At 40.2% G+C, this 27,385-nt stretch overlaps 1 protein-coding gene across 4 annotated transcripts in view; it reads right to left on the minus strand.

The window, feature by feature from the left end:
• The window catches only part of BEND5 (BEN domain containing 5), a 1,094,864-nt gene extending 1,067,707 nt beyond the window's left edge, over window positions 1-27,157 (minus strand). For all 4 annotated transcript variants that reach the window (XM_068163846.1, XM_068163845.1, XM_068163844.1 and 1 more), the window contains exons 1-2: window positions 27,098-27,157; window positions 10,262-10,384 (exon numbers count right to left, since the gene is read on the minus strand). In XM_068163846.1, the coding sequence (XP_068019947.1) occupies window positions 10,262-10,384; window positions 27,098-27,140 (166 nt within the window). In that variant the 5' untranslated portion in view covers window positions 27,141-27,157. The remainder of the gene's footprint in view (window positions 1-10,261; window positions 10,385-27,097) is intronic.
• Between the last annotated feature and the right edge of the window lie 228 nt (window positions 27,158-27,385).

The raw sequence follows: 27,385 nt of genomic DNA on the forward strand, positions 1-27,385 counted from the left end.
TTCAAGATCATCACATCCAACCTATCATCCAACACCACCTAATCAACTAACCCATGCAACCAAGCACCCTGTCAAGTCTCCTCCTGAACACCTCCAGTGATGGCGATTTCACCACCTCCCCGGGCAGCCCATTCCAATGGGCAATCACTCTCTCTGTGTAAAACTTCCTCCTGACCTCCAGCCTGAACTTCCCATGGTGCAGCCTGAGACTGTGTCCTCTTGTTCTGGTGCTGGCTGCCTGGGAGAAGAGACCAACCTCTGCCTGTTTACAACCCCCCTTCAGGTAGTTGTAGAGAGCAATAAGGTCACCCCTGAGTCTTCTCCTCTCCAGGCTAAGCAGCCCCAGCTCCCTCAGCCTCTCCTCATAGGGCTAGGTTTTTCATACCTCCATGGATGGAGACACCACAGCCTCTCTGGGCAGACTGTTCCTGTGTCTTCAACTCACTTTCAGATAAATTAAAGGGAAAAAAAAATCACCATGTGAGAATCAAATAAAAGAAATATTGTTCTCCCAGGTAGTGCTGCCTAAGCCATGTGCTGAGCAAATCAGCAGCACCACGTGTTGCATGTCACATGAAACGGCAGCACTGCACTGCTGTGCAACATGGCCAGAGGCACTTGGAGTGCAGGACCTGATGCAAATGTTTCAGGGATATTTTCTCTGCTTTGGTCTCTTTCCTTCTCTTCCCCTTATTCTTTATAACATCACTATTTGATCAAATCTAGCAGACATAATACAAGATATGACATTTCCTAAATTTCATTCATCATTTGGTTCATATGAAACTGATGCAAAGCACTCTTAACATTTCTCAGTCATTTTGCAGTCATTTCACACAGCTGAAATTTACTACAAAAAAGGTGCCAGGCAGTCAAGAACCATGTCTTTTGTGCTGCTGTCTTCTGCAAAACAGGGATAATATTTGAGGTTATTGAACTAACTGAAGAAAATACCACTATTCAGTCTAGCAGAATATTTCATCATTCTTCCAGATGAAAATAAAACCTTTCCAATATCTGTTAGCTCCAAAATATTTACTATCCTGGTGACACTTTATCTTTTATTCTGAATACAGTCATTCCCGCTGATATATAGCACCATCTGCATAAGCAGAGTAGAGAACACTTCTGTTTCTTCCAGTTTTGAATGGTTCTAATTTAAAAAGACAGAGGTTAAGGATACAAACAGGACAGTGGAGGCAGAGAAGTACTCTGCAAAAATAGCAAGGACAGCTTGAGCATGTCCAGAGAAGGGCAACAAGGCTGGTGAGAGGCCTTGAGCACAAGCCCTACAAGGAGAGGCTGAGGGAGCTGGGGTTGTTTAGCCTGGAGAATGGGAGGCTCCGGGGAGACCTCATTGCTCTCTACAGCTACCTGAAGGGTGGTTGTAGCCAGGAGGGGGTTGGTCTCTTCTCCCAGGCAACCAGCACCAGAACAAGAGGGGACAGTCTCAAGCTGCGCCAGGGGAAGTTTAGGCTCAAGGTGAGGAGAAAGTTCTTCACCGAGAGACTCATTGGCCTTTGGAATGTGCTGCCCAGGGAGGTGGTGGAGTCACCATCCCTGGTTGTGTTCAAGAGGGGACTGGACATGGCACTCGGTGCCATGGTCAAGTCATGAGGTCTTGGGTGATAGGTTGGATTTGATGATCTTTGAGGTCTCTTCGAACCTTGGTGATACTGTAAAACAAAATCAACAATGCCAAAATTTTTCCACTGCCATGGCTCTTCACTATTTGCCCTGGGTTTGAGAACCCAGGAGGGATGAAACTCTGGAAGGGTGGTTGGCAGCTCTATTAAGTTTCAAAATCAAATGAAAAAATCTAAGATAACTGTAAGGCATGCACTACACCTATCAGAAGAGATTGACCTGGACCTACCAATGACTGAAAACTAAAGCAAGTCTATATTTTAAGAAGCAATTATTCAAAGCAATCATTTCCTTAGTAACTGAAGAACAGGTCACCTGTTACTCCATAGAGTAACTATGGATTTATTCAAATCCAGTGATTTTATAGGAGAAGAGTTTTGCATCTCCTCATCAGTGACTTCCAATGCTGTCTGAAAATGTGTAGGTAAAGCATAAACTCATCTGGATTATTTTCTTCTTGCTTTCAACTGCCCCAGGCCTCTATTTTGCCCCTATATATACATACCTCTGTACATTCATGAGGGATTAACTGATGTCACATTCATGTTCATATTAACATGTGCAGTGTGAAATAAACACAGCTGCATTTATGTCAATGATTTTATATTCAAATATATCTGATTATGCTGAAATAAACACAGCTGCATTTATTTCAGTGATTGTACATTCAGATAAGGATATTTGTTCAGTGTAATGTAATGTTCCTTCACACTGGCAGGGACATTGCTATTCTTTCTCGTATTTCCCTCTATCATTTTTCCAGATGGAAAATTTTCAATGGAGCCAGAAAAAAATGGAAACTGGGAAATTTATCTCAGAACCTGGTATATATGAAAATCCTTGTGCTTATTCTCAAAAGTTACTCAAACATCTTTGAACAAAGTAACTTTGTTCTTGATTCTTTTTAGTTCCTTCTCTGTCAAACAGCAAGCTTCCAAACTGAAAGTCTGACTGAAATGGAAATATCTATCAGGAATATATAGTGAGAAACCTTAAGAATATGTCTGCATTGAGGCTGTTTCTGGACAACTGTTGTTAATGTTAGCACACCATGTACAACCACTACCTTCCTTTGAAAATGAGTTTGAATGGAAACAATAATTGTAAGATTTTCCTTCCTATTATCTGACCAAATTATAGCTTTGCATGATGTTAATTTTGGCTTGTAACTATAACCTGTAACCTATGTTTAGAAAATAATAAGAGATTATCATATGTACTAAAAGTGATTAACCACTTAACCACATGGTGAGATCAAGGTCTAGTCCAGTATCTCCCAGAAATGGATCCCTAGAGAACTGCATAGGAACAAAGCAATCATTTGAAGATACCTCCCCGGAATAATTCCCCAAGTTACAACGCAGAGTTTATGAACCTTCTGAGTCAGAGATGGTGTCAGTGCTTAGTAGCTCTCAATTGATTTTTCTTCCCTGGTCTTGTCAGTTTTTTTTCTTGAAAGCAGGACACATGTAAACTTTTAACATCCACCACATCCTGCAGGAAGAAGCACCATAGCTTAATTAAACAATATGTGAAGAACCGTTCTTCTTTGTTTGCTTTCAACATGTTAACTGCTAACTTCATTTGATGGCTCTTAGTTTTTGTACAAAGACAACCAACAGAGGACTACTTTTTCATATTCATTGACATTTTGGCTAAGAATCATGATTTGACAGGCCTCTAATATATTTTTTCTCAGTTGTTTCTGTTCCAAACTAAGGATTCCTACTATATTTGGTTCTTCCTTATACATAGGCTATATAAAATCTGCTCTGAACTTAATATTGTCTAGTATAAGACATTTCCTCCTTGCATTTCCAGTCGCTTATTCCAGTCCTTCTCAGGTCAATCAAACAGCAAATCAATGCTTGTGCTTGTACACTAGCTGAGGAAATGCAGATATGTGTAAGGGGCAGGAGAGAAAGGCTAGATCTTGAAGAAGGAAGCATGATAATCAGAAGATAAACAGACTATAAAAATTATAATCAGCACCCTAACTACAATTAACATCCTAATTCTTTACTGATGCTATTATATTAATTCTTGTATTGTCATTAGCTCCATAATTCATTAATATCTACTTCCCACAAGTTAAGATACTTGATTACCCCTGTATTTGTTAGCTAGTATCACATCAATACTAAGCACACCCCCACTCGTAAAAATGTCTTCCATACCATATACTCTTTAGATATTTGAAAGGTTAATATTTAGTTCTTTTTGCAATGCTGACCTAGCAAGAAAGAAATTAATTTGGCATTACAGCAGTAACATCAATTTCCCATGTAACTTTGGTAATGCATTTACTGGAAAAAGATGAATATCAATTCCATAAATCATTCACATGCTTTTTCCGGAGTTTGAGACATCTGAGTAATGTCATGTATGTTAACTGATACCACTTTGTGCATGCTACATCCATTAATCTATGCCTAGGGTCATCATTAAAAAACAAAACAACAACAACAACAAGGGGGGAAAAAAATCAATATTTTGCTCTTCATTTTTTTCCTGATTTCTAACTTACAGTTGTCTGAAGGTATTGATACTCTGATAGAATACCACTGCTCTGAACTGGGAACAGGCAGAGCAGAATGATCCCTACTCACAGTGATAACCTTTAATACCTTTACAAGAAATACGGCATAAATTACTGTCAACAAATATGGAAATTCCTAAAATAAAGTGTTTTGTTAATCAGACATACCTCAGTGGCACAGAAGTAGATGAAAACAGACATTAGCACAGAAATAAAACACAGACTTCCATTTCCTTTGTTTCTACACTGCCTATGGGCCTTGTCCTAGAAGTAAAAACCAGAAGTCTACCCAACTTAGTGATTCTAGCTATACATGACATATTAGAATACAGGAAATTGGGAATCATTACTTTTTGCTCCAAAACACAGTTTAGGCTACTATCAAAAATGTTTACACTGGAAGAAAGTAACTTTCAACAGCTCTTGCACTTGTTTTTTTTCCTATGAATGTGCCATTACTATATTTGCTAATGTTGTATTATTCCTACTCTAGGGTATCACAGCAGTGCCACTGAGATCAAGGTGAAGGGTAGTAATGTCCACCTAAATGTAAACACATGCAGGATCAGCTTCTTTAGCCAGTTTTGGAAGAGTATTACAATTCTGTATTAGATGGCCCAAATGAAGCCATTTCAACTCGGGTGGATGTCATGTCTTCTCTGAATATAATGCTAACATTATTGTCTTCTGTACCATCTTAAGCTTCCATTTTTAAACTTTTTACAAACCCAAATCTCCATTTCAGATGTTTTGTAATACAAATTTTGCAGTATTTTGTTAATCACAAGTAAGATTAAGCTCACCTAATTTTAGCTGTTTAAAGTTACACATCAAGTCTTGGCAGCTGGGACACAGGCACCCCCAAAGGCCAATTCAATCCTATATTATCTTTGCTTTTGTTCCAAAGATATCTTTCATGGTAAAGCTCAATGGCCTATTTCATGCCTGTAAGTGGTTACAATGAGATCAGCGGAATTACAATCACTTACTGCAATTCTGAGTGTTGTGCAAAGTGTTTTATAAGTACATTATCCAATTTTTGAAATATAGGAAGATATTTAAAGCCTTAACAAAATGATACGAGGGTACTTTCTCAGTCACATGAGATCTCTTAATACATTGTAAATCTTAACTTTTACCAGCTGATTAATATCATTTCCAATCCATCACCACTGATTTTTTCTCTATCAGGGTTCTAACACAAAGTATTTCATAAACCTGCGGTAGGAAAAGGCAAACTCATGTTTGTCAATCAAGGTGGTGGCACATGAGTCAACATAATAATCTGAGGCTTGGAGTAATTCAAATTGCATCTAAAATTTCACAAAACTTTAATTACAACCTTTTGAATGCAAACCATAATACACAAATTACCCAATCATAACATTTTTTCATTAAAAAAAATAAGAATTCAGCCAAAGGATAGAAGATTTAATGACTCTTGGCGGAGTTCCACTTTTTGGTTGAAACGAGAATAAAAGCAGACAGCAGCTTCAATGCTAATTTCAAGAAACAGAGTGTTTTTTAACATTTAAACAGCATTATATTTGACTAACAAGCCAAAATATGTATTTGCAAAACCTCCTAAAACCCCCTGCATTTAACAGTATGAATGCTGAGATTTGCAAACCTCTGTGAGCCAACACTGTTCCTTCAATCCTCCAAAGCAATTATAAAACAAGCAATTTGAGCCACAAGCAGCAGAAAGTGGTGAGCTTGGGGGGTTTTACCATCCTCACAACACATTACAGTCTACCACGTAACCCCAGCTTCCTTCCATGATCCCCATGACATCCTGCCAGGCAAGACGGAAGGCACTGTGGTTAATCCAGGCCAGAGTGACCAATACTTCTGTGATAACTGACAACCCAGATGGTATCAAACAAAGGGAACAATTCTGGAACATCCCCTGCATTTTATTTCAAGTGAAACCATGGCTGGCAGTGTCACCAGAAGTTTTTTGTATGCCAGTTCTCTACATCACAAAAGCCATAGCGATTTTGAGCCCACCTTAAAAGCGCTCTGACAGAAACGTGAAGGCAACTTGTGGCTACACCCAGGAAAGTCTGCATGATGAGAAAAAAGGTGTAGATGCCTCTGTGGGCACAGGTGTATTCTGAGCTGAGAGGAACTTTGGTATGAGCACTGCAGTGAAGATTGCTACTGAGGGGAAGGCATTTCTTACAGACTTTTTGGAAGTATACCTTGGTAACAGTTGTAGAAGTATGGCATGAATGCACAACATGCTTTGTACCACGCTAGAACAGATGTTGATGGACTCTAAGCAATCTGAGATGAGGTATTTCAAACAACCAGACCTTCCTTTTGTCTCATGGCATCCTCTAGACTACCACAGGAATCCAGCATGTTTGAGGTTTCCCCTGATGTGTATGAGATGAGTGTGCAGGGAAGCTGAATTTGCACTGCTTCAACACCCAGAGAACCTAGTCTGTCACCAGTGCTCTCAGAAGACAGATTTCAGTCTTTAGATAAAAACATAGAAAAATATCCATGACCAAGAGCTTCTGACATTTCATGGTCCATTTCAGAGCTGTAAGATAGCTGTAACTGTGTATCTAATACAACTCATTGTGCTCTGGCCCATTCAGACATGCTTTTGGGCTCTTGGATGAAAAATGATGTCACTGTCAGCTCAACTTCTTTTCTGTGGTTCTTGATAAAAATGACATTTATTCAGCCTTCATAAGCAATGGGCAAATCCTTGAGGCTCCCATGCTTTGGGATCATTGCCTGAATTCATCCTCTTTTTTGCAGGGCCAGATTAGACTGGGACTCTGCACAATGGGTTAAACCAGCACCAGCACCATAAAAATATCAGTCTCTTTAAGGATTGAGGCATTTGGTTTATGTTTTCCCTTGTCCAGTTTGCAAAAATGCATGTGAAAGGCTGTGTGTATATCACCTAAAATTAATAAATTAAATTATTGTTACCTCATGCAGAAGCAGAAGTACTGCAGTTATGTAAGTTCCCAGAAAAACAAAACAAAACAACACAACACAAAACACTGTTTTCCAGCACTGGAGGTATCATCTTCAAAAAACATCTAGTACAGGAAAAAAATAACTAAGTAAATAAAAACACATTTTAGTCACAGCACAGAAGAGGCTGCTGACTACATTGATGCCATCAGAAATACCATGCACGATACAGTAGGGGCAGCTGGCTAAACTAAACTTTAAAGTCATTTAGATCCACACAAAATAAAATACCTGAAATAACAATTCTGCTGGAGTACAAAATTTCCTGAAGAATATTTTTACATCAAAACCTGAGTCTGATTCCATCAGGGAGGACTTTTTTTTTACAGCAGGAGTGAATGCACCCTGTTCCCCAAAGCATTCCATTGTGCAAAACTCCCCATTTTGCCAGAACAGACAGGATGAGAGATGAAGCCCTGCACTGCTGCTAAACTGCAACTGTGTCAATAATTTAATGCATTAATGGATACTAGGAAAAGGAATTACAACTGACCAAATGTATAGTTTTCAAGTGTGACAATCGCTTTTAAGTTGGGTTTATGTGTAGACAAATGTGCTTCCATTTTTCTCTGAGAGTCACATCCAAAAATGGCCTTCAGAAATGATGTTGTGGTATGGAAGAAATCAGAATTTTGATCCATTTCTTTTATGCTAATGGTAAATTAATGTGAAAAGTTTCCTTTGGCCATGTATATTAACAGAATCATAGAATTGTTAGGGTTGGAAGGGACCTCAAGGACCATCCAGTTCCAACCCCCTTGCCACGGGCAGGGACCCTTCACACTGGATCAGATTGCTCACAGCCACATCCAGCCTGGCCTGAAAAACCTCCAGGGATGAGGCTTCCACCATCTCCCTGGGCAACCTGTGCCAGTCTCTCACCACCCTCATGGGGAAGAACTTCTTCCTAACATCCAATCTGAATCTACCCATTTCTATATTTTTCCCATTCCCCCTAGTCCTATTATTACCTGACACCCTAAAAAGTGCCTCCCCGGCTTCCTTGTAGGCCCTCTTCAGATACTGGAAGACCACAATTAGATCTCCTCAGAGCCTTCTTTTCTCCAGACTAAATAGCCCCAACTCCCTCAGTCTGTCCTCACAGGAGAGCAGCTCCAGCCCTCTGCTCATCCTCGTGGCCCTTCTCTGGACACCTTCCAGGACCTCCAGATCCTTCCTGTAACAGGGGCTCCAGAACTAGACATAATACTCCAGGTGGAGTCTCAGCAGAGCGGAATAGAGGGGGAGAATCACCTCCCTCGACCTGCTGGCTCTGCTTCTCTTGGTGCAGCTCAGGATGTGATTGGCTTTCTGGGCTGCAAGTGCACACTGCTGGCTCATATTGAGCTTGTCATGCACCAGCACCCCCAAATCCTTTTCTTGAGGGCTGCTCTCAAGCCAGTCCCTGCCCAGCCAGTTAATATTCTTAAATATTAACAAAGACAACAAGGAAGATTCCAGTTAGAACACTAGCTTGAACTAAGGGAAACACAAATTCAAATTCCTGGCATACCTGCTAGTTAGTATCATAGTATCATTGATGATTCTCTCTCTCCTTCACTCCTATATCATTTATAAGATAAAGGGTTCAAACACTATTCTTCATTTTCAATAACTGTATTTACTTTACAGCAGTGATCCTTTCACTAGTATTAGATTAACTAAGAGTAAGGTAAGTGCAAGCTACAAACTGGTTAGGTAGCTCCTGTGAAAAGAAGCTGGACAGTATAAGGGATCATAAATCTCATAGAAGTCAACAGTGCCATGCTTTTGTGAAGAAAAGATTGGACTGTCACATGCCAGAAGTAACTAGATTGGAAGGTATGCCATGTGGCAAACTCTACACAGGATCTGCACAAACTTATCTGAGTATGATATTCACCTTGGACCAGTGCCTGTCAAGAAGGGCATGGAATAGCTGTGGAAAGACCAGAGGAAATAAAGAATGACAGAAAATTTGGAAAAATGTGACCATTAAGGAATGATTGGGAGAAAAAAAAAGAGGGAGAAAAAAGAGTGGTTATTCAACCTGAAGAGGGAATGGCCAAGGAAAGAGATTAAGTCAAAGAAGACAGCAATAATCTGTTTTCTGCACCTATGGGACTGAGCAAGTATTAATGTATTTTTTTGTGGGTTTTTTTTTTTTTTAGAGAATATTTCTACACAGAAAGAAAATGTTTCTTATTTTGAGCAAATTGCAGTGTTAGAATGGATTCCAGCTTTCTCATTGACACTTTTCTCACTGAACGTCTCTGAAAAGGATAGATAAATACCTGTCAGAAATGGCAAAAATAGTGTATGTGCAGAATTAGGCCACAGGAAACAGAGTGATACATTCAAAGACTGGATGTATATGTTTGTAAAACCTCCTAACTATGTCAGGATAGGCTTGGCACTTTATGAAGTTAAACTTTCAAATTAATTTCTAAACCAACACATTTTAAATATTATATCTTTGATCAGTGGGCTACAAATACTGTATGTAGTACCAGAATAAAATCCAGTTATCTATGAGATGGATCTGATGAAATGTACATTGTAGGTACTGGATGAGGAGGTAATGGTTTAGCCCAAATAGAATCATAGAATTGTTAGGGTTGGAAGGGACACCTCAAGCATCATCCAGTTCCAACCCCCCTGCCATGGGCAGGGACACCTCACACTACATCAGGTTGCCCAGAGCCACATCCAGCCTGGCCTTCAAAACCTGCAGGGATGAGGCTTCCACCACCTCCCTGGGCAATCTGTGCCAGTCTCTCACCACCCTCATGGGGAACAACTTCTTCCTAACATCCAATCTCAATCTACCCATTTTTAGTTTTGTTCCATTGCCCCCAGTCCTATGACTCCCTGACACCCTCAAAAGTCTCTCCCCAGCTTTGTTGTAGGCCCCTTAAGATACTTAAATGTCACAACCCTTTTTACATTCGAGCAGTCTGATTTTGTCAGTGAGTTAAGGAGCATTTAATGCAAATTCTCCTCAAAATTAAGACACTTTCTATAAAGATGAGTGACACAGTTAGAAGTGTTAATACAATAACAGCTGTAATGTCAAACAATGCAGAAAATGCTTACCACTTTCAAAACAGGCATCGAATATAAGATGTCCTTTTTTAGGCTGTCCACAGTAACCAGGTGGGAGAACAGTGTACTTGCTCACATTCCCTGCTATGATTTCATCACTTCCTATGGCAGTACCTGTTCAGCAAAAGCAAAGATTAAAAAAACAAAAGAAAAAAGAAAATAAGGCTAAACCAGAAGGATATTTCCCCATGCTTTTTTGCATAACATGAAACTGACCCCATTGAACATATGCACCTGCACATGAACTCTTTCTTTTCCAAGTTTATTTAAAATTTGGGTATAATAATGCATTTTATGGTGAAGCTTCTCTAAGTAGCAAAGCACACAGTCTGCTTTCTTGTACATGCATGTCCTGTGGCAGAAGAGTCTTGTGTGCCATAGTGTGATACTCAGATGGATCCACTTCTTTGGACAAAAGCTCTCTAATATGTATATTCTGCATGGATTCCCTAGAATTTAACTCCTTAGCAGCATCTTAATTTATCAGAATCCTTAGCAGCATATTCCTCACTATGGGCACTAATGGTACATTTTTCCTCTATCCCATTGCTTATTTTCAGGCGTCTTTAAATATACTTAGAACCCTTAACACCGTTCAAAAACTACTGGAAGGGAGAGACCTACTCTCATGGAGGGATCTAATTATCTCAGCCTTGCTTGCTTAGAAAACAAAACTCAGAGAAAGAACTTTAAATAAAGAAAAAATAATGTGGGATTTATTTCATAACAATTTATGAGGACATACATTTTCATAGTTTCATAGTTTCATTCAGGGTTGGAAGGGACCACAAGGATCATCTAGTTCCAACCCCCCTGCCACGGGCAGGGACACCCCACACTAGATCAGGCTGGCCAGAGCCTCATCCAGCCTGCTCTTAAACACCCCCAAGAGGACCACCTCCCTGGACAACCCATTCCAGGGTTTCACCACTCTCATGGTGAAGAACCTCCTCCTCACATCTAGCCTGAATGGAATTTTCAATGGAATGGAATGGAATGGAATGGAATGGAATGGAATGGAATGGAATGGAATGGAATGGAATGGAATGGAATAGAATAGAATAGAATAGAATAGAATAGAATAGAATAGAATAGAATAGAATAGAATAGAATAGAATAGAATAGAATAGAATAGAATAGAATAGACCAGGTTGGAAGAGACCTTCAAGATCATTGCGTTCAACACATCAACCAATCCAACCCACCTAATCAACTAAACCATGGCACCAAGCACCCCATCAATGGCATGACTTTTGTCAAGATACATCATTGAAAGCTTTGTCCTTCCTGTTTAAATTATACTGTCTAACAAATTGCAGTGTGAAAACAAACTTGTCTCTAAATAAGGAAGGGAGAACACTGACTTTTTTAATTTGAGAAATGTAAATGGAAGTAAGTTAATATTTATCTATCATATATCAAAACAGGTACACAGCAATAAAACTAGCTTTTTATTCTTCTGACACAGGCTTAACATTTTCTTCACTATTTACTGTTTGGACAGCAAGTATTTAACAATAGAAAAGCTATCTTCTGTGTTTCAGAGAATGAGAAGAAATGTGTATGTCTTCCAGTGCAGAAGGCATGTGATGGAATAATGGGAGGATAATATCTTATTTCACTCTGATAAATAGGGCTACTAAGGCTTCTAGAAATAGACTTTTGGTCTGTACTGAAATTTTGACATTTAAATGGCTTATGGGGGATGACAAATGTGACATAAAGCTCAATTTGTTTTATTTTTATATTGAAAACTATTTCACACAAATGTTACAAGCAATTCATGCTGGCCCTGAATGATGAAAACAGCTTATTAATTAAAACTGACCTTTCCATACACAAATGTATTCCACCTCTTGAGGCAAAACACCTTAGCCCAGGTAACAAATTATATCAGCGTGTTAGTGACACCACAGTTAGAGGGTCTGTCAGGCTTTCCATTACAGACCCATTATTTCAGGGGTATATAAATCCCAGATTAAAAAATATGAACATCCAGGTCAACACCTGGCATATAAATCCCCAGTCATCCCAGAGAAAAAATATGGAAACTTACTCTCTAAGAAGTACTGCAACAGAACAAAGACAATTTAAGCTTTTTCTTACTTTCACCATCCAGAAAGCAAGTACTAAATAATGCATGCCATTGTGGGTTTTTTTAGCAAAACTATTATTTGCACCCTCAAGGTTATTTGTTTTAGCTTCAATAATTACCCACAGATAGCACTCTGTGGCATTTGAACTGTTTTATTTAAATGTAAAATTGCTACTTGTGACAGTTTTAGCTAATAGTTTCCAGCAGCATGCAGATACAATTTGCCTAAAGGCTGGTAACCCCAGAGGCAAACTTAGACCTGGATAAGGCATCTGCACATCTGTATGATCATGACTGTGTCACTTGGTATAATTCTTCCCTGTGCATCACACAACCTGTAATTCAGAACACCAGCCACAGGTAAACCATTTCCTCAGTTTCAGTATCACTTTGATTAAGAGCCCCCATATCCCTGTCAGTTAGTCAAGTTAATAATTTGTAATCCAACACATGGAATCAAGGATACAAAGAAAAATTCAGGGAAAACCTAAATTCAGAGAAATCCTGCACCAAAAATGCTTGAGCTCCCAGAGATGAAACTGAAAGAATGGGAGGTGGGAAGTCAACCTTTTCCAGGTAAATGCTCACACATAAGTCTCAGTTAAAATTACTCAGCTTACTGCAGTTCTTAAAAGATAGCTGGGCAACATCACTTAGATGAAGAGGAGGAAAATAGAAAATATTACATTCATAGTACTGCCACCATAAGACAGTGAAGGAAAAGCAGGCAGAAGACAGAGCTATGGCTCCCTCTCCACCTAACACACCAAATAAAAAATGTGCCAATGGATTCTTTACATGATGCAGATGGAAGCTCTCAAGTAACTGTGTCCTAGCTAAAAGTTTCCATCTGCTTCTCCTGGCCTGACATAGCCATTGAGGAATGAGAACAAAATCATCAAATAGCCTATAACTCATAGTCTTTAATAATATTAATCACTCCTTGCATGTTCTGTATTACACAGTACTTTCATTCAGAGTGTACCGTGGTTATATGTGGAGTTTTCTTATCCTTTGTTAATCTCTAAACATGCAAAACTGCAGTCTTTGAACTTCACATTATTATACGGCACAACAGCATTATGTCCCCTCTGGCATGTTCTCCTTGGGTGATAAAGAAAAGGGCAGACTATGGGCCACAAAAAAGCCTGCACTGCTGAATTACTGGATTATAAAACATGGCTTCACGCTTGTCTGTTCAGCAGATGCAATGAGTGTTGCTTCGAGAATACATTACCACCCTCAGATGGAGGGAACTGTTAACACTGTGCCATAAGTCCTCTGGCCAATAAAGAGATATTGTCCTCACAATTGGGAGCCCTAAGCAGATTTTCCTGACCGAAGGCAAAGATGTATGACAGAACCTTGTAGGAAAGGGAAATAGTACTTCAATCTGAAACAAACTGAAAGGGAAAGAAAAGAATTAACTGAAGTACATCCTGTACACTGTGCTTAAGGAGATCAGATTCTCCTCTGAAAAAAAGGTTAGATAAGATGAGCAAAGGCAAAAGTAACTTAGCAAAGACATTTTCTCAGACTGTAGGTCTTATTTTGTCAATTATTTTTCTTACAGGTTGTAAGACACATAGCTATTTTATTCTAATTCTTCATAGCTTAAACTCCTGGAGTCTCCAGCAAATCCCTAGGATTTACTTTTACCACAGTATTAAACTTCAATAGTAATTTTCTATCAGGTATAAAATCTGTAGGTGTCTCAAATCTCTGTAAGTATAGAAGATTTTAAAATAAAACCTGGACAGAGGCTTCTGTTATCTGCATTCATCACTATTGTCAGCATGGGTACATTTCACATCAAACCAGTGAAAATTAATAGAAGCAGTTACAGGGGACTGGGATTCATACAAGGAAGGCTTTGGAAACTTCCAGAGCTTCTTGCTTTCTGTAAGTTCAAAGGGTAAAGTCAAGATCTTTTCATTTAGACAAAGGCTTAAACAACATTTGCTACAACAAACATCATGCAAATTCGGGTATGTTTTCTTTCAAACCTGCAATTTCTAGAGGAAGCTAACTCTATGGTAAATAATAGTTACTCTTTGAATTGGGTAAACAACAAGCCTAGCTTCCAGCTGTGACAAACTTCAGAATCCACGGAGTTAGCAGCCGGCAGCTACCCTCATGCTACATTAGGTAGGAGAGCACAGCTGCATTAAAACAGACATAGAAAAATAGAGAGAGAATTTGCCTGGAAAACCTGCATCATTCTTCTAATCAGACTTCCTGCCTAACAAGGGCAGCCAATTAGACAGGTAAGGTAATGTGATGGTAACTGCAAGTGAACTTTATACCAGTCTTTCTTCAAATATTACAAATGTCATCAAGACACTTTCATCCTATCATGGGATCCTTATTTGAGTCAAAATTAGGATACATTTTGCTATGAACAGCCAGATTCCTATCATTCAAGGGGCCAAGAAATGTTTCCAGGTATCCCAGCAGAGTTCCACCTGCCTTAAGCAGTTCTGTCATCATAGCCCATAGAAAGAAGTGAATCTGAACTCTCAATATAGGTTGCAATGAACAAAAATCCATTCAGATAACCACCAGCAGCTCTTAATAGAACAAGTTTCTGGATGAACATCACTCAACTCATGTTTCAGACAACACTTGTGGAGGATATGCCAGGAACAGGGTGACCCCATTACTCTCTACAACTACCTGAAAGGTGGTTGTAGCCAGGAAGGGGGTGGTCTCTTCTCCCAGGCAACCAGCACCAGAACAAGGGGACACAGTCTCAAGCTGCGCCAGGGGAAGTTTAGGCTCGAGGTGAGGAGAAAGTTCTTCACCGAGAGAGTCATTCGTCATTGGAATGGGCTGCCCAGGGAGGTGGTGGAGTCACCATCCCTGGAGGTGTTCAAGAGGGGATTGGACGTGGGCACTTGGTGCCATGGTTTAGTCATGAGGTCTGTGGTGACAGGCTGGACTCGATGATCTTTGAGGTCTTTTCCAACCTTTGTGATACTGTGATACTGTGAAACAGTGTCTTATCCATCAATCAGAAAACTGCACTCATTTTACTGTACTTATAATATCTAACTATCTACTAAAACATTCATCACCAGAAAGGGGGGGGGGAGAGGGGGAAAGGAAAAAGCTGTAGTACCAAATATGTTAACTAAAATATGTTTATTTAAAAACACTGTAAGAATCAATGATTCTCATGTGATATACAGATTTATTCTTTCACAAGTATTTGGCATCTTGATAATAGCAAAGATATATGAGGCAACAGTTGCTATAGTAGCAATACTCTAATAAAAATAAAATAAATCTCAAAATAAAATAAAAATCTCCAAATAAAAAAAAAAACTCAAATAAAAATAAAAAAGATCAAACAAATGCATAAAAGATATAAATTTCAAACAAAAATACGATGCATCACATAAATCCCAAAGTAGCAGAGAAAAGAGTAAATAATAGCTAGTCCTCAGAGCTGCTGCTACACAAAAGTAATTGTATCAGCAGGTTCATCTTTTCTGGCAGACAAGAGATGGCTCAGAGAACTAGAGCTGCACATTAATAATAGGAGATGCTGAAACACCAGCCAAAGAGCACATAGGAATTCAAGTTCTAGGTCTAGGCGGTGTTCCTACCAAGCAAGAGGAAATTATGTGTCTAAGTAATGGGACGGAGATTGGAGTCAATAGAGCTGACCAATATGATCGAGTATTGTTCCTTTATTGTTCCAGTATTGCAGGCCTAAGGTGCGAGTATAGCACAGTAAAGTAAAGCAAATAAGAAGGGAAAGGAAAGGCAGAAGTGCCTAGCAAGGGAACTTCTACAACTTATATAAACTCGGAGAGCCTCGTTGGCATAGCTTCATTGGTTCCCTATGAGTGACCACACATTGCACTATTATAGATTATTGGTCCAACTACTAATGACACAACGAGGTTTGTTGATGCAGGTGCATGTCCTGTTGTCCCAAGATAACTTTCCATGTTTATACCTACCAGTGCCTTGGTTTAGTTCCATGCTGCAGGCACAGCACTCTTTTGCTCCACTGCTAGCTGGCTCTGCACTTCTGCTGAGCATGGCCTACCACCATGTCAGGCTCTAGGCCTGCACTGCCGGATTGCTCACACTGCTCGTCGCTGGCATTGCCACATCTAAGGATTCTGAGGCAAGAAAGGAATGGAAGACGTAAAGCAGACCCCTTGCATCCCTTAGGGTGCCACATCTTTTTGAAATCTGTAAGCAAATTCTTTCCCAAAGACAAGGAGTGTATGTGACCTGCAAAATATACCAAGTCAAAACAGGCAAAGAGTTGCAGGGTTTGGAAGTGTAGTTGGTAGAAAACAGCAGGCAAGGGCAAAACCTCATGATACTACCCACAGAACTGGAAAAAGACAGTGAAGTCACTCACTAGTATTTGCTGGTACCATCCCAAAATGCTGTTAAAATTTCCCATGACGCAAAGAGCAGGTTCAGGACCATCTAAAAAACCTCAAGATGCCCAAGACCATAGGGCCCAACGAGATCTACCCACAGGGTCCTGAGGGAACTGTGAGATGAAGTTGCCAAACCACTGTCCATCATATTTGAATAGTTTTGACAATCTAAGTCCCTGCTGACTGGATAAAGGGAAACATAACCCCCATCCTCAAAAAGAGAAAAAAGGAAGAACACAGAAACTACAGGCCAGTCAGTCTCACCTCTGCCTGGCAAAAACATAGCACAGATCCTCCTGAAGGCCTTGCTATAGCATAAGAAACAAGAACAGGTGACTGGTGTTAACCAGCATGCCTTCACCAAAGGCAAATCATGCCTGACAAACTTGGTGACTTCCTGTGATGGTGTTACAGCACCAGTGGATAAAGGAAGAGCAACTGATGTCATCTACCTGGACTTGTGTAAAGTGTTTGACACTGACTCAGAGTTGTGGTCAATGGCTGAACGTCCAAACAGAAACCAGAGACAAGTGGCATCCCTCAGGGACCAGTTCTGGGACCAGTACTGTTTAACATCTTTGTTAGTGGCATGGACAGTGGGATGGAGACACCCTCAGCAAGTTTGTGGACAACATCAAGTTGTGTGTTGACATGCTGGAGGGAAAATATGCCATCCAGAGGGACTTGAACAGGCATGAAGTTCAGTAAGGCCAAGTGCAAGGTCCTACACCTGGGGAAATCCCAAGAACAAATACAGGTTGGGCAAGGAGTGTCTCAAGAGCAGTTTGAGGGGAAGGACTTCAGGTTATCATTGTTAAAAACTCAACATGAGTGAGCAATGTGCGCTTGCAGCCCAGAAGGCAACCGTGTCCTGCCCTGTATCAAAAGAAGTGTGGCCAGCAGGACAAGGGGGGTGATTCTGCCCCTCTATTTTGCTCTTATGAGACCCCATGCAGAGTACCACATCCAGTTTTGATGCTCCCAGCATAAGAGGGACACGAAGATGATCAGAGAGCTGGAGCACCTTCCCTGGAGGGTCAGGCTGAGAGTTGGGGCTGTTCAGCCTGGGAAAAAGGTTCCAGGAAGACCTTATAGCGGTCTTCCAGTACCTGAAAGGGGCCTACAAGAAAGCAGAAGAGGAACTTTTTACAAGGGCTTGTAGTGACAGGATGAGAGGGAACACCTTTAAGCTTGGCAAGGGTACATTTAGACTCAACGTTAGGAAGAAATTCTTTACAGTGGTGGTGGTGAGACACTAAAACAGGTTGGTTAGAGAGGTGATGAATGCCCCCTGCCTGAAGGTGTTCAAGGCCAGGCTGGGTGAGGCATTGAGTGACCTGGTCTAGTGCCCCTGCCCATGGCAGGAGGATCAGAACTAGATGATCTTTAAGATCCTTTCCAACCCAAACCTTTCTGTGAATCTATGAATATATACATATGCAAGTGATGTATATATCCATGTTTCAACAGCTGCCTCAGGTATGATTTAACAAAAGCAGGTTATCTAGCTTAAACTTTCAGGTACATTACGTACTTTCAACATCCTTCTTTGACAAGGTTTTTAAATGCAGAATGATTTTCTGAACAACCTTAAGAAATAGTACCAGCCAAAGGATATTGATTCATTTATATCTAGTGCAGATCAAAAATTAATTTCCAAGTATAGTACCTCAGGTTTCATACAGGAGGCATGAAACAGACAGACTTAATCCATACTTACACTGATAAAGCAACAGCAGATCTAGCCTACAGACTACATTGATCATTCCACTCCTATGTGATAAAATCATTATTTCATTGCAAACACTGCTTTCAGCATAAACACGTTAGTTCCTCTGTGCCCTTTCTTTTTTAATACACACTGCACAATCTAAATAAATAGCTGCTTCTGATTTAAGAGCATAAGACATATAAATGACCAAAAGCCAGATGACAATTTAACCAGGGGTAGACACATAATGGTCTTTATCCTATATGAACAGCATATTTAAAATCAGGTTTAATGACACAATGACACAACAGGTAGAAGTCATGATAAAATAATTTTTAAGTTAAAAATAACTCATGTTGAGGCATCTGGTATGCATCAAGCAATGCAATGACCCTGACCCATGAGCATGTCACCTGCAGTGACTAATAAAGTTGAAGTCTCAGCTGGCTAATAACTATGTGTCTCTTGCTTCCTATTTATCTTTTCCTTAGGGGTTAGGCATGTCTTCTGTCATTCAATTTAACTCAAAAGCAATTTCAGACAGTCAATTTCATCACTTTAAGAGTTAAAATCTTCTTGACTGCTACATATTTAAAATAATTGGGGGATTTTAGTACTACTTCTAGAATAATTTGTTCCCTGAGGTTGCTGAAATCAATTACACTATTAATTACTGCCATAATTATAATTACTCATTAAAACAACTCCTTTCACTTCATTGTTGGGAATAGCATCTTTCTCACTACTTTCCAAAACAGTCCATTCCAAAAAGTAATATTATGAGCCACTGAGAATTTCTCCCACCCAAGCACTGCCCACTCACGTTGCTGTATTCTTTATTTAAGAAACACTTTAAAATAATCTAGTATTTCATATCAAATAATTAGACCATTGCAGTGGTTTATTTTATTCACAAAGTAGAAGTACAGTATTGAAAAAAAAAAAAAAAAGTTATATGCTTTTAATATATGTAATAGATATTAACACATAAACAGAATTACTGATTTTGAACATTAAAATGTCAACAAATCAAACCTGATCTATTAACTCTCTTGCATCAGCAATATAACAACAGGAATTTAACTACAGTATCACAGTATCACTAAGGTTGGAAGAGACTTCAAAATCATTGAGTCCAACCTGTCTCCACAGACCTCATGACTAAACCATGGCACCAAGTGCCCACATCCAATCCCCTCTTGAATACCTCCAGGGATGGTGACTCCACCACCTCCCTGGGCAGCACATTCCAATGACGAATGACTCGCTCGGTGAAGAACTTCCTCCTCACCTCGAGCCTAAACCTCCCCTGGCACAGCTTGAGACTGTATCCTCTCGTTCTGGTGCTGGTTGCTTGGGAGAAGAGACCAACCCCCTCCTGGCTACAACCACCCTTCAGGTAGTTGTAGACAGCAATGAGGTCACCCCTGAGCCTCCTCTTTTCCAGGCTAAACAATCCCAGCTCCCTCAGCCTCTCCTCATAGGGCTTGTGCTCAAGGCCTCTCACCAGCCTTGTTGTCCTCCTCTGGACACGTTCAAGGGTCTCGATGTACTAACTACTACACTAGATCCAGCAGGTTTTAACTAAGTAAGCATTGATACAATATTTCTAGAAATGTGACATGCATGCAAATTACCTCAAATATTTGGAACATGAGCCAAAAATTCTAGTCTGAGATCAAATTACTTATTAGTTGTATTGCTTAGAAATATCAGACCTAGTGGTACTCTGTAGTTACAAAGCATCAGTTATCCTGCAGTACTACAGACTTTGGATATAGGTAAGTAATAGGCAAGTTTATCTCCTTATCCTATTTTACATAGACAGTTCCCCTGACAATGCCACTGCTTTTAGATTTGTATCATTTATTTGAGTGATTTTTCATTAATCAAGTGTATCATTCTACCTCATCTGCATTATATATGCATGAAAACATGCTAAGTCACTTGACAAGTGTTATCCAGCTCTAAAGTTTTCTGTAATCGCACAGTAACTTTGCTGCTTACTGCAAATGAAAGCACATCAGTAGCCCTGTAATGAATCCAGATGGGCTTTCTTTAGAATGGATTCCTGCTGCTCTGCTCTGGTGATTCACAGGAACTGATGTTCCACTTGCTTTTGTGGAGATTGAAATTCAACACACTTTTCAAGGTGGTTATGAAACAGTATGTAGAAGTTTGCCAGTTTTCACTCATGATTGTGAGATCTATTGCTAAGCAAATAGTTCTATGAATTTGCAAGTAAATAAAACACAGTTTGCTCATTTAATAATAATAATAGTTTAAGACAACTACTTTCTCCTCCTGCCCCTGACCCCCACTTGATTTTTTGCCATAATGCATCTACAAAATCAGGAGGTTAACTGAGTGAATGGGGGCCCATATGTATATAAGAAAACACATATCACACTGTGTAAGTTTTTAGTCCCTACACTGAACACATCACTTATCCTAAAACAGAATAAATCATCAAAGCATTTTACAATACAAATACATCAAACTCAATGCCAAACATTTGCAGGATCAGGGCCCTAGATTTAATACATCTCTAAATTTGTCCAGCCTCTAACAAAATGAAATTGAATTCCTCATTATTATTTTGGTAGAGCAGTTTTCCATGACATATATACATTAAAATTCTTCCCCCAAAAAGTATTTAAAATTCTAAGCTTAAAAAATATAGCACTTCTTAAATGACAGGCTTGGCCTCTGTGGTAATGTCAAGAAAATGGGTTTTGGGGACAATGTGACAGGGAAGCTGGGATATGGGACACAGATGTGTACCCACAACCAACTCTCAATTACTTGTAAATTGGTTTACCTCTTATATAGATCAATTGCAGACACAGCTTGAGCCTAGAACTTATTATCTTATGTACAATGCAATCTAAACATGGCAATTCTGCAGAAAGACTCTGTGTGCCAACTGCTTTTGGGGGATTACTTGAGAAATCTAAGCTGGTTTCTGTAGAATCACATATTCTGGGAAAGGGCAGCATAATCAATCCTCCAGAAACAAGAGAGAAGTAGCATGATGCATACACCCAGGTCAGTCTGCTGGAACCAGTCTGCATCCAGCAGCACCACTGCTGAGCAGAAGCAGCACTGCTGCATCTGAATGACAGCAGAAGTAAATAACTGTACCAAACTCCTCTCTACATCCTCTAGCACCTCATTTATCCAGGGCCTGGTGCTTTCGGAGTATCCTAGCTCTTTATTAAACAAACAAAACAAAACAGAAAACAAAATGTGAAAAGGATTATGCAGTCATTTCAGTCTGTTATTCTTGTCCCTAAACAGGTGCTGCTGGAGGAAAGAGGAACAGGAGGAAGGAAAATCTCTGAACGTAGACAAGTTGTCCATTTCTTCTGTGAAACGTAACAGCTATTGTTATTAAGTGTCCCATTTGCTGTAGATCTAAGTTTCCCAGTCCTGTTAGTGGCCCCATGTGGAGATCAAGCCAGCTACATTTTAACACAGGAAGCTTTTAAAAATTATTTTAATGAGCATTAAATCTATAAAGCTCAACTTCAAAAAACAGAAATGCTATGTAGTCGATAGAAATGCATTCTGAGGTTCATATGGTTTTCTGCATGAGACTTCTGCCTGCTAAATCCAGTGACAGTAACACACACACACACACAAAAACCAACTTGCAGAAACTTCTGCTTTACAAATTTCAGTAGAAAACCTATTAAAATTCTCAATATGTCTCATTTCACTTTTTACAAATTCACAAACCTCCACTCACAAGCACTAATAATTAATAGGGTGCTTTGAACTTCACTGAAAGAAAAAATGTTGGGAGGCTTGAGGTAAGTAACTTTCAAAAGCTTTGATTATTTGTCAAAGAAAAAACTGTTTGAAATATGGCTAGAAAATGGCAAACCATTAAGGAATGGCAACTGGAACACCCAACACATTCTTGTTTCTTTCTTTTTCTGAAATTATATCTTCTGGCTGTATAAAGCCTTCATTAGTATTTCTCAGGTCTCCTGATATGGCAAATTATGTAATAGAAGTATGATCAAAGCTGGAAGTACCAAAAATACATTAGCAGCTCTTCTCCAACAAATTCTTCTAGTGGGGATTGTTTCCAGTATATAACTGAAAAAGTTGGAAATTAGTTGAGTATCAGCCTACTGGCAACAGAGTATGATTATTATAATACTTTTCTGCAGCAACTGTAGTCAATTTCTATATATCCCTCCAATGAAAATCTGAACTTAAGCAGTAAAAACTGAAGCAGTTAATAGTTTTACAGAGTACCTCAAATTTACTAACAAACCTTCCTCTAATATTCCCTGGGTTTTGAACTGCTTATGCTAAAATGTACCAATGCTATCAGTAAGTTCTGGCAAATGAGCTTGTTGAACAAAACACATTTTAGACTTGTTTACAAATACCTCCTGCAGTATTTTATAAACAACTGTAAATAGCTCTTGATGGTGTGTGAACATCTGCAAGTCTGGACCCAGTGCCCTTGCAGTTTTCTACTGACTTGAAATCTCTTCCTGTTGATAGGAAGATACAGACTGCAGTCTTTTCCCAAGCACTACAATTCAGCTACATTTCCAGGCTAGTAGTGTGTACTAGGAAATAAGCTACATATATTTTCTATACTTTATGAAAGCACAATTCAATTGAAAAAATTAAATCACAGAATCACCCAGGTTGGAAGGGACCCCCAAAGGTCATCTACTCCAACACCCCTGCAGTAAGCAAGGACATCCTCAACTAGATCAGGTCACCCAGAGCCCTGCTGAGCCTCACCCTGAATACAGAACCACCGAATCACCTGGGTTGCTAGGGACCTCTAAAGACCATCTAGCCAATCCCAAATTTGCCTGGAAGACAAGAAGTACCACTGATTTACAGTGTTACTTTAAAGACCACGATTAAACAATACTGTTAATTTGCTGGTTTCTCCTATTTTGAATTTCCTCATGACAAAGCTAGTGAATGAGAAGCTCCAGTTACCAAAAAGGCATGTATATAAAGACAAATAAATTAGGTTGTTTTAATTAGTTCTGGTTTCTATTTAATAACTAAGGCCACCTAACAGAAAGCAGTATGTTCCTGATACTAGAATGGGATCATGCCCTTTATGATTTTTTTTTTGATAGCTATAATTTTAATAATAATAAAAAGCTATCTTTCAAAACAGTCCAGCTTGGCATTATCATATTAAAGTCAATTAGAAAACACTGCAGTATTCCAACATCTATTCCATGCAGATCTCTGCAATAATGATCTCAACACTAAGTATTTTAGAAACATTAACTTTGGATGGGGGTTCAGCATTCAGCAGTGATTTGAAGCTCTCCTCCCTGAAGCCAGGTCAGCCTGGCTATGAATGCTTTTGCAAATTCCAGTCATTCTTAATATGAAACGTGGCTTAACATCCTTCTGCAAGGTATCTATTACAGCATGTAACTAAAGATGAAAAACTACACACTCAGCTGGGAAACCTGTTTGTTATGATAACATGGATCTTTGGTCTAAAGACATATATTTATATCCTGTCCAGTACCACGAGCAAATGCCTTTTTTCCCCTTTCACTATTATTTCAGCAATAATGATTCAATGAAATATCAGAAATACTAACTAACTAACTAACAAATTACTAGCAACCATGGAATAAGACATATTAGAACTGTCAATCCATGCTAATATGCAGCTGCCTCAGATAGAAAACTATTACAGAACTCTGAGATAACCTGTATGCTTTGGTCCCTAAGGCCTCTGGATGCAAGTCTTCTTTAGGTAATATAGATGCCTAGAAGAAAAAGAGGAACCTGGGGAGAATGAGGTAAGTAGTGAAATTTTAGCCAGATCAATGTCTGAAAAGTTGAACACACCCATCTGATTCACAGATCAAAAATTTAGCTAATACAGGTATTCTGTACTCACTTTGACCTACTTTTATACATTCTTTAGAGAAGCTAATAAAGTCCTCTCTGCTACATTACTGGAAAAATAACATGGATCTGGTTTTGAAGAAACTTAACTAAAGTGGCCATATTGGTTTACCCTGTATCCTTCAAAGGTTTGAAAAATCAAGATCATCTGAGCAGGACAACTGGAAATCAAGCCAAGAAGCTCATGAAAGTAACTAACTCATTTTACTCACTTTCATTCTCCTGCAGACTTCATTTGCGATGACTTACATTTCTTTTAATTTGGATTCCCAGCTTGACAATTGAAGGCTGGAGACCCAAACAGGCAAGTATGCTGATTCAAACATTCCCAAAAAACTGCTCAGGACTAAGGAGCACACTGCAAGGGGGAAATGATTGATTGATTGATCCAGGGTAAAGCAAGTGGATGTGCTCTAACCAAACATCAGAACACAGAGACTACTTTACTGGATTAGACCAGATGTCTTGTCTAGTCCAGAGAGGATAGCACCAGAATACAAACTCCAGCGTAGACAGATGTGAGATAATCTACCTTCCATAGCAAGTCTCAATCTCATTTGAAACCATGATACAGAAAACAATGCTGTTGAACAGACAATAAAAGCTGATGGTAGTCCATCCTTCTGAAGTACTTTGCACAGTTCTATGTGTCCTGTTCCCCCTTTTGGATGAACCAAAAACAATTTAAAATGTAGTAAAACTGACCCAGAACCAAAAACGTACATGAGAAAGGAATGTAAATATGAGAATATTTATATATACAGAAAGCATAAGTACAACTACCAGTGTAAGAAAGATTAACAGATTTACTTTCCTTTGGCAAAATCTTTGTGGTTCTTTGCATTTTTAATTGCTCATGTGGTTTCTCCAAAAGTGAAGGACCTGCCAATCAAGACTTGCAAATGGCCACAGGCATTGCAAAAGTTAAGTGAACATGTATCAGGAACATGAAACAAAACACAATTTCAGCACAAGCTGAAACATAAAATTTATGAGACAATCACTTAACAGTTAGCTGCAGTGGTTTGATGTGGGAAAAGTTCTAGACAATGTTAAAAATAAAAAGCAAATACTGCAAGGCTGCAGATTTAAAAGATATAGCAGAGAACACAACGTAAGATTATGTGCTAATCTAGAAAGAGTAAGAAGGCTACATTAGATGTCCAAAAAGTTACTGACAATGTCACGGGCACAGTTAGATGAAGTAGGTAGGAAAGCTGACAAAGTCAAACAGCCACTGGAGATTTGTTCCCCATTTCACAGCACAGTCAGAGCTCATCAGCTGTTTTCAGTAATGTTGCACAACACAGTGGATGAAAATAATCACCTGTCTCTTGGACAAGTTTAATGTATAATAAACTTTACAGTGTGGTTTCAGGGGTTCATAAACAGCATGGCTGAACACAGGGAATTCAAGAACCTTATGGCCAATCCATTTAGATGTAGCCTTTGTAATACTGCTTCCCACAGCGCAACACCCATTTATCACTTTATTTCACCTATTTATCACTTTTTTTCAGCTTAAGTGGTCCAAAACTCCAAAATCAGTGCTATGGATAATGCATCTTCATTTGGAGCCACCTCTGAGGCTGAAATGCACACACACAGCAGCTAACACAGCAGGCTTTGAAAATGAATTTTTGGTCCAAGAACCCAGATAATTTATGTATGATGCTGTGCATATTAAACACTCAGAAAAATTGTCATTATCTGTGCTTCATCCTCCAGATGTTAATAACTAATTTTCATAACTTATTTTGGGGGCTTCTGTTTTCCTGGGGGTTGGAAAAGGCCTCAACTGTGTTTTGTTACAGTAGCAAAACCCTCGTATCTAGAGGAACATTATCACTGAGAAGGAAACAGAAAACTTTCGTTTCACTGACAAACTTAGAGCCATTGTTAATGCATCTTGAATAGGAAGGCTAACATCTGGCACCTTCCTTAAAGAGTCCCTCTCAAAATAAGGTATGTGAGATGTCAGGTGCTCAGCATGCTGCCCCTGCACCTTCCTGGGGCAGGCCAAGCAGCATCTGCAGGTCAGCCCTCAAGCTATCAGCCTTGTGATGCAGTTCAAATTCCAACCCCAAGACTTTGCATATTAATTTTTCATTTTAAATAAAACAGGTGGTGGTTTCTTGTGTGAGGGGAACTCCTGTGCACCACCGTTTTGCTCTGCTCGTCAGCACCACCACCTTTGCCCCCTGTGCAGACACGATGGTGCACACTGCAGGTTACCCCACCACCGGCTTCCGGCTTCTCTGCACAGCCGGGGCTCCCCCGCTGTTTGTTTACTGGGAACGCAGGGTTGCTACCTTCTCACCATCCTCCCGCAGCGGGGGAGGGCTGTCCGAACCCACTCGGACAGAGCCTGGGTACTCTTCCCTCTCTGAAGGGGCCTGAACGGAGGACTCCCCACGACCACCTCTTCCCCATGACGACGCTCCTCATCCCTCAAGGGAAGATGCCTTACCCTCTTTCCACAGCTCCCTGGGCAGGGGCCTCTGCCCCGGCCCCCCTTCTCCACCTCAGTGCCCTCGGCCAGGAGGCGCTTCCCTCCCTTCCCCCTGAAAGAAGGGCTCCGTCTCCTGCACTCTGCTGCAAGCCAGGCCCCCCTCTCCTGCCAGAAGCCCACGGAGAAGGGGGACTCTTCCCCTCTCCCCCCCGCCCAGGCGACTGCGGCTGGCACTGACCCGTCTCTGCCGTCCTGCTCCTCTCCGCCATATTTGTTGTCATCCCCCCACCCCCCGACACGGAGCCAGACGCTGCCTGGGCGTCGCCATGGCAACACACGTCAGCGCCAGGGGAGTCCCGCGCCCGCTCCCTCCCGCCCTCAGCCCGCCATGGCGTCAGGGAGAGGGGGCCGGCGGGAGCGCAGTGCTGACGGACAGCGCTCGTGGAAAGCGTCACCGGCTCCCCGGGAGCCCGGCCGGAGCCGGAGCCGGAGCCGGAATCGGAGCCGGGGCAAGGGCAGGGGCAGG

This window comes from Melanerpes formicivorus, unplaced genomic scaffold (assembly GCF_026170545.1).
Source record: "Melanerpes formicivorus ecotype bairdi unplaced genomic scaffold, bMelFor1.0.p_v2 SCAF_75, whole genome shotgun sequence".
Classification (NCBI taxonomy): Eukaryota; Metazoa; Chordata; class Aves; order Piciformes; family Picidae; genus Melanerpes; species Melanerpes formicivorus.